This window comes from Gigantopelta aegis, chromosome 6 (genome assembly GCF_016097555.1).
Source record: "Gigantopelta aegis isolate Gae_Host chromosome 6, Gae_host_genome, whole genome shotgun sequence".
Taxonomy (NCBI): Eukaryota; Metazoa; Mollusca; class Gastropoda; order Neomphalida; family Peltospiridae; genus Gigantopelta; species Gigantopelta aegis.
The window spans coordinates 87,993,208-88,003,577 of record NC_054704.1 but is presented as its reverse complement, the minus strand read 5'-3'; the positions used below and the strand labels follow the sequence as shown (position 1 = coordinate 88,003,577).

The 10,370-nt window shown below is 38.1% G+C and overlaps 2 protein-coding genes across 8 annotated transcripts in view; both read left to right on the top strand.

Moving 5' to 3' along the window:
• The first annotated feature begins 99 nt into the window (after positions 1-99).
• LOC121375392 (tetratricopeptide repeat protein 33-like) lies at positions 100-7,213 on the top strand. Of its 3 annotated transcripts, none has more exons than XM_041502818.1 (5): positions 100-174; positions 2,108-2,345; positions 2,899-2,980; positions 5,146-5,277; positions 6,195-7,213. In XM_041502818.1, the coding sequence occupies exons 2-5, from the start codon at positions 2,128-2,130 to the stop codon at positions 6,495-6,497; spliced, it is 735 nt and encodes a 244-aa protein (XP_041358752.1). In that variant the 5' UTR covers positions 100-174; positions 2,108-2,127; the 3' UTR covers positions 6,498-7,213. The 3 variants fall into 3 exon arrangements, with proteins under 3 accessions (XP_041358752.1, XP_041358751.1, XP_041358753.1); XM_041502817.1 differs by having other exon boundaries at positions 101-178; XM_041502819.1 differs by lacking the exon at positions 100-174 and adding an exon at positions 208-364.
• A 2,663-nt stretch (positions 7,214-9,876) lies between these two features.
• Positions 9,877-10,370, top strand: part of LOC121374890 (cytosolic carboxypeptidase-like protein 5) — a 44,045-nt gene continuing 43,551 nt past the window's right edge. For all 5 annotated transcript variants that reach the window (XR_005958258.1, XM_041502012.1, XM_041502014.1 and 2 more), the window contains exon 1: positions 9,877-9,985. The gene's annotated coding sequence lies outside the window, so the exon portion shown is untranslated. The remainder of the gene's footprint in view (positions 9,986-10,370) is intronic.

Below are 10,370 nucleotides of genomic sequence, written 5' to 3'. Positions count from 1 at the left end.
AAGTAGAAATGCAATCGGTCTTTTTCGGTCCATCTCGGAAAGCAAATACAAATAGGTCGGAGTTTTCCGAATAAAATAAGAAATTCCGAAAATTCAAACCGGAAATGGTATAGAAATGAAAGTAGGGTTGCTGCAGCATTTTGTTGCCGTTGCTCATTTCAAGCTAGGTTTGGCGTGTGTAAATATATTTCTTTCTAATAGAGACTTTCGTGACACTTAATGCTATTTCTCTTATAATTTCTCACACTTCAGGCGTTTACTGTTGATGGTTATATTTAAAATGATTTAATAGCATAGTTTGCATTTGTTAGATTTCTTCTTTCAGCCAGTGCACCACGACTGGTATATCAAAGGCCGTTGTATGGTGAGTGTCTGTGGTATTGTGCATATAAAAGACTCCTTGATACTAGTAGCAGGTTTCTTCTCTTAGACTGTATGTCAGAATTAACCAATGTTTGATAGCTGATGATTAATAAATCAATGTGCTCTAGTGGTGTCATTAAACAAACTTTAACTTTAACAGTTGCAAGTGGCAGTGCCATATTTCGTTATTTTGCATTTATTTGTGATAAATAAATTAAAATTAATCAATGTCACATATAATTTTTTTTAAATGGCATAAGACGTAGCCCAGTGGTAAAGCACTCACTTCATGTGCGATCCCCAGTCTGTGAGTGATCCCCAGTCTGGGAGTGATCCCCAGTCTGGGAGTGATCCCCAGTCTGGGAGTGATCCCCAGTCTGGGAGTGATCCCCAGTCTGTGAGTGATGCCCTGTCTGTGAGTGATCCCCAGTCTGTGAGTGATCCCCAGTCTGGTAGTGATGCCCTGTCTGTGAGTGATCCCCAGTCTGGGAGTGATGCCCTGTCTGTGAGTGCATTGGGTTATTTTTCATTCTAGCCAGTGCACCACGACTGGTATATCAAAGGTTGTGGTATGTGCTATCCTGAGTTTGCTGCATTGTTTCCTACTAATAAAATAATTCTACGATTAAACTTACATCTTAAATATATTTTCTTGTTTAGAATATCAGTGTCTGTATATTCAATGTGTTTCTGGTTGTCTTAATATTTGTAAGAAGCCCAAACTGGATTTTGTTTTCAAATAATTTTGTATGTATGAAAAAATATATTTTAGGAAATAAAATAAAATTTTAACCTAGTAAAAATATTAGAACGATCAGAAACACATTTAATATACAGCCACAAATATTTTATGCAGAAAGATATATTTGATATGTAATTACAATCGTTTAAAAAGTCTCTGTTAGTCAGTAACATCTTAAAAATTGCAGAAAACTCGAGAATGTCCCTTTAATATAAAAGATCCCTTGTAACTAATCATGAAATGGAAAAATGTAGCGGGTTTCTTTCAAAGACTATGTCAAAATAACTAAATGTTTCACATCCAATAGCCAATAATCAATAAATCAGTGTGCTCTAGTGGTGTTGTTAAACAAAACAAAGTATTATTATTTGCATAATTAAATTTAGAATATCAAAGTTTTAATGTGCTGACAAACTTGCGTCAACAGGGACTTTCCCAGGAGTGCTTGTTTAAAAATAGAAAGTTGACACAGAGAAAAACAGACCCATGTTGTCCCTCATGTTTAGTAACAATACATTTTAGTCTGATTCCATCGTATTATAGAGATGGACAAATAGCTGACAAATGCAGGCCTCTGAAAATTGTGAGAACGATCGTTTTGTTCGCGTGTTGCTCCCACAAATGTAATTGGGGATAACACATGATGCTAAGTGACAGCATGTTGGAGGAGTTCTCAGAATTTTGTTTATCGTGATAAACCTGGTTGCCAATGACAACGTACATCTATCATCCGATTTATCACGAAAATTAACTAATGGTAAAAAAGGTTTATATGAAAGTTGTATTAGAATTTTGTATAACCTATGTGTTGTTTGTGCGAAATTTGGAGCTTTACTTGAATATAACAGGTTACACAAAAAGGAAACAATTGGTAACTTGGATTTATTTCTGTGTAATCAATAAATGGGTCACACAGATTTTTAGTTCTAGAGACCTGCAAATGACACAATATTATCATCCAGAAATGTTTGGTCTGCTGATATTCTAAAATGTATATTTCAGATGATGCATGAACAGCCAGAATGACATCCTTTGGGTGGAAAAAGAAGACTGGAGCAAAGATCTCCAAGGTGACGGCTGCTGCGTTTGAAAGAGATGCCAAGGATGACAACCGTCTTGATGATGACATTGACTGGATCACCATGGCGCCCAGGAGGAAAGCTGTAATCTCGCTGGAAGATGCTGCTGGGAAAAGCCAGAGACTTAAAACAGAAGGGACTGTTCTAGCTCAGGCTGAAAGGTCATATTACCCCAAAAAATATTTATAAACTGTCTACATGTATATCTCAAAGTTGCTGGGTGATAAGAATTTTACATACTTGAAACACCTTAGATTGGCTGTCTGATAATTATTTGTGAAAACTTATAAATTCCAGTCTGGTTACTGCAGATCAGAGCAGTTAATTGTTCTTTGCTGTTTCTACCACAATGACAATTCACATCTTTGAACTCAGTGTTTGTTTTGGCATTTACAATAAAATTCACAAAATTCAGTATTTGCTCATGAAAAGCATACCATATAGTGCCATATAAATCAGGGCCCATATTTTCAAATCTATCTTATCGCTATGAAATCATAAAACAATCGTAAGCTATGCCATCATGATGTAATGTGCTGTAGTGACATCATAGCCTACAATGGTTTTATGATTTTGTAGGGCTAAGATAGTTCAAAAATCCGTAGCCAGAACTTTACGAAAATATACACTCACTGAGGTGAGGTGATCGTTTTTAATAATAATAATTAGTGAAAAGCAAGAACCAACATTAAAAAAAAAAAAATCTGTTTTTAGGTTTTGGGAAGCAATCAAGAAGTGGGATGAAGCATTGCACTTAACACCTAAAGAAGAAAAACTCTATGAAATGAAAGCACAGGTAAACAATGCTGTTTGTTGTCTCACCTGTAACACATTGTTTTTTACTGGGGGGTTTTATGGTGATGGTATCAACATTTTGCTTTGAGGTCTGTATGTAATGTGAAAGGCAAGACATTTTGTACTGCCATTTGCAGTTTTAGTAATTTGTTTCTACAAATTGTGTCTAATGTCTAATTTAACTACAGTATAGTTCTCTTATAAAGAACCGGAAGGTACCATGATAGATAGCTCGTTATAGTTTGTTGTACACATTGGATAAGTAGGTTATTAATGTATAGGGAGATAAAATGGGACTTTACGGTCAGTTCGTTATATGCAGTAGGTTCGTTCTAAGCATGTAGTTATAAGTGTACTTTACTGTATTGTATAGCAAGTAATTTACATCCATTAAAAGGTTCAAGCTGGATACACAGGTGTGTGGTGTGTATCAATACAGTTTTTATTGACCAAGTCCAACTTACTGAGTTCACAGAATCAGTTTATACCCACTGAACTATGAGCATAGTAAATTTATAATGTTTGCAAGAGGCATTTAAAAGTCTTATATCAGTCACCAATACTAAAAATCAGTACGGATGTGAACACCCAAGATGATATTTATTAGCTATGGGTGACCATGAATTTTACAACCTTATTTTTAAGGTACTACAAGCAGTTATATCCAACCAATGTAATAAGTTTTAGTATGTATAGATTCATTACATCATGAAAACTTGCGATTTGAGTGCGAGTGTGAATAATTTTAACATGCTCATATACCACTAGAGTTTCAAGCATGTCCATCCCGGGGCCTGTTTCTGGATAGCCACTGACTTGCTCCGGGACAGAAAAAAAATTAAGCGGACAATTTTGAAATTTACATCCCAAAATTAAATAGTGGGCCTTTAAAATTTTGATGCGCATCTCTAATTGATATAATTAATAAAGAAAATTCTACTCATTAAATTTGGTCGCTAGATTAGATTGGGTGGTCAAAAAGAAATTAGATAAGATCGGTGGCCTGACTCGGGATGGAGGGGGGAGGGGGTAGAGTTGAAAATGGGGGCAGAATTTTGAAAATAGCAATTAGTAAAAAAGTTAATAGAATTTTCAAAAAAAAGAAGAAAAAAAGTTACAAGCCAAAAATAAAAAGAATTGACTGCTCGGTCAAATATTTATATAATTTGGAGCATTTTAGAAGGACAGTCCAAAAATAAATAAGAGAAAGAAGAGAGGATCAGACTATTTAATAATATTTTAAAAAGAAAGTAATTTCGACATCAACTTTTGAATGAAGGTCTAAAAGTTTAAAGTCTGATCGATATGTCCACGTGAGTGGCCTTGTTAAGGCCGTTAGGGTGCACAGCTTGTAGGGACGAGATGGGTTGCATCCCGTCAAGAAAACCCCTAGATTGACAGTCAATAGACGTTGAAGGTGTAGTGCTGTGCTGAAATACAGATCTTGAGAAGCCGGATCCATCTGAACGAGTGAGAGAATCAGACTAGGGTATAGTCCAGTCTTTATGGGTTGTATAGTGGTGCGGACGGGCCCGACTCCGGGGGATACGAGATGGTATCACAATAAAACAAAGTAAAATCTAGAAAAGAGTAGTAGGGGCTGACCCCGCTTCCTATTTCTTCTTAGAGTGGGGCGGTCAATCTTCCAGTGCTGCTAGAACAGGCTCAGACATGTAGAGACTAAACGCGAACAACCATGGCGTTCTGCTGAATGGCCGTCATACAAGTTCATGCAAGTCACGAAAAAAAACAAGTCAACATAGTCAGATGGAGAAATGACGTGAAGGCAAGGAATCTCGCTAAAAAATAATCCAACCTGGTGGTGCAGACTGTCGAAACGAGAAGCGTTCCAGCGTTCAATCAGTTCCAATGGCCTCATACATCCCAGTAGAAAACGTCACTTCGCTGACAAAAACAACAAAGTGAAGGATCCCCAAGTCGAGCCGCGAAAGTATGTGCAGTGTGCACAAGCGAAACAAACACGTCTTACCGCGTCGAGCTCCAGACTGGGAATCTTGCGATTTGAGGGCTAATTAAATGCAACAAGGGCCAGTAAGAACTTATTCTAACTGGTTTACTGGACCTGCTGACCACCATGATTTTTAAGTACAGTTTCAACCCTGATACATCTGCTGGCTAATTGATAAAATATGTTCTGTTACTCAGGCTCTGCTGATACTGGGTGAACTGTTCCCAGCTGTGCAGGTGGCAAGGAAGGCTGTAGAGATGAACCCCCGGTGGTGGGTGGCACACCAGACCCTAGGGCGAGCCCAGCTTAGTCTGGGAGAGGTTCAGCTTGTAAGTAGTGGGGTTCAGTTATATGCTTTTTAAAACTGGATCAATCAAAGTGACTGCTAGAGTTGCGAAAAGTTCTGCTTAAGTTATGAAATTTGTATAATATTTTTTTATAGCTGATCATCTAAGTGATCATAGCCTTTGAGGTAACAGTAGATATCTGTTTGTCTCTCTCTTCCACTCTCTCTCAATCTGTCAGTCTGTCTATGTGTGTATGTATGTGTGTGTCGCTCTCTCTCAGGGGCGGGACGTAGCCCAGTCGTAAGCGTTCACTTGATGCACGGTTGGTCTAGGATTGATACCTTTCAGTGGACCCACTGGGCTATTTCTTATTCCAGCCAGTGATCCACAACTGGTGTAACAAAGGCCATGGTATGTACTATCCTGTCTGTAGGATTTTACATATAAAAGATCCCTTGCTGCTAATTGAAAAGAGTAGTCCGTGACATGGCGACAGTAGGTTCTTGTCTCAATATCTGTGTTGTCCGTAACTATATGTCTGATGCCATATAACCATAAATAAAATGTGTTGAGTGTGTCCTTAAATAAGACATTTCCTTCCTTCCTCTCTCTCTCTGTTTATCTCTCACTCTCTCTCTGTTTATCTCTCACTCTCTCTCTCTCCCTCATATATAATACTCACATAACCATATGTCAAAATAATCATATCTTAAACTAATGGTTCTCTCTTAAAATGTGCTGAGGTGTTTACGGAGTATTACACAAATATTCTTTCCTTTCCTAGCTGATCAATAATGAACAAGGTCGACTAAGGATGGAAAGATTTGTGATCATGGTTAACGTTAATTGATTAATATTTTATATAGCTAAAAACATTCCATGCATTGTTACAAAAGTTTGGAATTACCTGGGGGCTTTTGTATATCTGAGTTGAACTAATTATTGTTTTTCAATTGTAGGCCATTCACAGTTTTTCAACAGCAGTTCACCTGAACCCTTCAGATGAGGAACTGTGGCAGGAAGACTTTTTGTGGGCCGTTTCAGTACTGAACCAAAGTTCAAGCAAGTCCCAGGAGGATGTTCAAAATACGTCTGCTGGTTCGAGTGTCACCATTACTGAGATTACTGATACTGAAGTCTCAGTGGAGGAAAACACAACAAAACAAATCGGTGTCAAGACAGATGAAAATAAACACAAAACAAAGATGAAGTCCACTCTTGTGACAGCAGTACCAGGAAATTATGTAAAAATGAGAAATTAAATATCGGTATGGATGTACATTGGTGTGAATGAAGTTTTTGTCTGGAAGTCAAAGGTCACAATAATTAGAGAAGATTATGTAAAAATTATTAAATAAGTCTGAAAGTCATGTGCAGTGTAGATAATAAGTACATATGAAGGTATTTTTAAAAACATTTTGTTCAAATTTGTGTGTACGCCAAGTATAAAGTATGTTTAGTCCGAGTAAAAACAACAAAAATCTATTGTGTTTTTGTTAATTGTTTTGAATTATTTCATGGTAACCTATCCATTATTACATAGACGTTAGAAGTAACAAATTGCCAATTTCACTGGCATAGTGGTTAAGCCATCAGTCTTAAGACAGGTAGGTCCTGGGTTCACACCCCAGTACCAGCTCCATCCTAGTGTGAATTTTTTGGCTCGAATGCAGTGGAGCCACTAACTGGACATCTCTCTGACAAACCACTGGACTTTGTCCTGAACAGACAGTTCAGATAGCTGTACATATATGCAGGACAGAATGCTTGAACTTCTTTTGAAAATACGGGTAATAATTAAAATGAATGTTCAAAAGGTAACTGTAAATGATATAGAGTTGTGTCCCTTCAGTTTGACAAAATATTTGTTTAATAACATCTTTTTAAAAGTACAATATATATGTTTTAATGTTGCTGGCTAAAAGGCTGTTGTCCATGGTGCAACGTGTTATAGAACATTATAATCTTTGGAATGTGATGTATGTACTTTGTTTTGTTTTGGTTTTGTTGTTTGTTGTTTGGGGTGGTTTTTTGTATTTGTTTTCATTTACTTGAAATAATTCTTCAGCTCATTCAGAGTTTCAACAACACTAAAATTTAAAATAATAATACAGTCTTGTATTTTAAAGATGGGCCTATCACATATTTTTTGAATCTGTCTTCTTTTCTTGAGAATCCCCCCCCCCCCAAAAAAAAACCCCACAACAACAACAAATAAAACACCCAACAAAATGAATGTTTTATGCACTCGAAACCTCTCTCTCTCTCTTAATTTTTTGTATCCCACTACCCCCTTTCCTTTCTGTCCTCCCCCCAAAATGTTTTATGCACTCAAAACCTCTCTTGCTCGCTCTGTCTGTCTGTCCGTCTGTCTCTCTCTCTCTGTCTGTCTCTCTCTCTCTCTCTCTCTTTCTGTCTGTCTCTCTCTATCTCTCTAAAAAAAAAATATCCCACTGCCACCTTTTCTTTCCTTTGAATTCCATCTCATTTCTTTCTGATCTTTCAACTGTCAACCTCCACATCCCAGTTCTTGTCTTGCCAACTGTACAACAGCTAGGTGCTTGTCTGTTGTGGCTATCTGTGCCACATACCTGCCATTTCCCAGCAGTTTTAGCTGTGGGCTTAGTCTCACCACTTCGGAGAGTGACTTAACACATTCCAATTATATGGTTATGGTATATGACTTCAGATATGGTTAAAGACTACAAACTCCTTTTGATTAGCAGTAAGATATGTTTTATATGCACCATTCCACAGACAGGATAGCACATTCACAGCCTTAGTTAAATCAGTTGTGAAGCACTAGATAAAAAGAGAAATAGCCCAGTGGACCCACCAATGGGGATTAATTGATCCTAGACTGACCTCACATCAAGGGAGCACTTTACTACTGTCTAGTCCTATAAGAATATGAATACATAAAAAATACTCAGTATCACATTCTATCCATGCTTAACTTCAGTTTTACTTTGGATGGAATCTTTGTACAAGCCAAACCAAGTGAAACGGAACCATTGTCATTTATACCCATACCCAGGTCCTCCATATTTCACTTAATTTTAATGCTCAGATTCAATCATGGTTCAAGCTAGCTGCCCTGGACACAAACCAACTGTCTGGGCTGTTTGTTCAGGATGAGACCGACAGACAGCTATCACTGGCGTTGGGGGGGGGGGGGGGGGCATGGACACCATCAAATCTTTTTCTTTCTTTTTTAATATACCGGTATTAAATTTGATAAAATCAAACATACATAGTGTGGGTTGCGCCCCTCCCCCCACCCCCAATATAAAATCCTGAGTGATAATGATCAGGGTAAATGGCTAGTAGTCTAGATTCTACACCTCGTGAATGAGTGGTGAATATTTACACAGGCTATGAGCTTCTACCGGGTGTGAATGCCAGACAACTAGGCCCGGAGGACAACTCGGCCCATGTCGAGACAGCTCGGCCCGGAGGACAACTCGGCCCATGTCGAGACAGCTCGGTCCAGAGTTCTGAGACAACCCGGCCCACCGCGAGACAACTCGGTCCGGAGTCCAGAGACAACTCAGCACATGGACAATCTTGTCTATTGTTGAACAATATCGTTGAACAAGTGTTGTTTTTTAAATTAAAGTACTCTCACAGAAATAAAATAATGTGTTTTTTGTTAAATTGATAAATTGCTGATCCATTTATCTTTGAAGATAGTTTCCGCTGTTCGAATAATTTGTTCTGCAGTCGGTGACCTAAACATTGGAGATGATCCCAGAAAAAAACATGCAAAAGTTATTTATCGTTGTAACAACACTCGCGGATATAGCCTCGGCCCTCCTGATAGTGTTTTAAAAACAAAATCATATTGTCATTTGTATATTTTTTATCTTGAATCATGAGTGCGAAACGATAAACATCAAAACATGAAAGAAAAACAAAATGTTTGATCATCAGCGAAAAAAACTAATTATATATATATATTACATAATTGAATAAATAATATAAAAAATAAAAGTTATGCACACAGGTAATAGAAGACGGTCTTAGAAGATGAGGAGCAGCGTGTGGTCTGTGAACGCCTGGTCAGTCTTCAACCAGAGTGTCAGGACCAACAACGATGTGGAGGGCTGGCATCACCGACTGAACCACCGTGCCCTTGGAACTGCCCCTCCCTTCTACAAGTTGGTTCCCATGCTCCACACTAAAGCCAGGCTGGTTCCTCTGACATGCCGGTTCGTCTCAGAGACACTACGACATAACCAACTATCATACTTAACACGCATATAATGTGTCACAGCATGCCCCGTCTATCAGTCTAATAACTCGGCCACGGATGTCTCGGACAACTCGGCCCCGTGGCCGAGATGTCTGGGCCGAGTTGTCCCCCGGGACAGACGAAATGGCCCGGGTACAAAACGACTATAGTACGAAGTGACTAGCAACCCTTCTTATCCTTCTGTCAGTCTTTTTTATTTATTTATGTATTATTATTATTATTATTATTATTATAAATTTGTTTTACTGTTTTCATGCCATTTGGTATTCTATAAATAAATCGGTAATCGGGTCACAACTTGTTTTGACATCCACCATGTTTTAATCATGTGATAATTTTTACGTCTGCGTATGTATTTTGATTGGTTAATGGGCAAATCACATGGTCGGCAACCATGATAGTTTACAACATGTCCGATCCAGATTTTAGATTCTTGACTGATGCATTGTTTGGATATGAAAAGATCAGAAATCATCCTTGTTTCTAAGTTTCAAGGTATCTTATTGTTTGTTTCACGATGAACTCGTCTTATGACTTCGTGATTTGTCGTAGACGTGCACTAGATGGTTTATTTATCGGTTGTTTTGCTTATGATTTTTATTTTTATCGTGTCACTGCCATCGTGGTTTTGACATTAAAAAGTACCCTATACGCAATAGCAGAACGGAGTCATTTGTTGTCGCGGGCAATGCATAAACATATATTGGCTTGTTTAAGTTGTTATGAATGTTTGCCATGCACATATCTTACTTTGGCTTTGGCATGTCAATTGTCATGTAAATACTAAATTCAGATCCATACCATCTCGTATCCTCCGGGGTCGGGCCCGTCCGCACCACTATACCAACCCATGACGACTGGACTATACCTTAGTCTGATA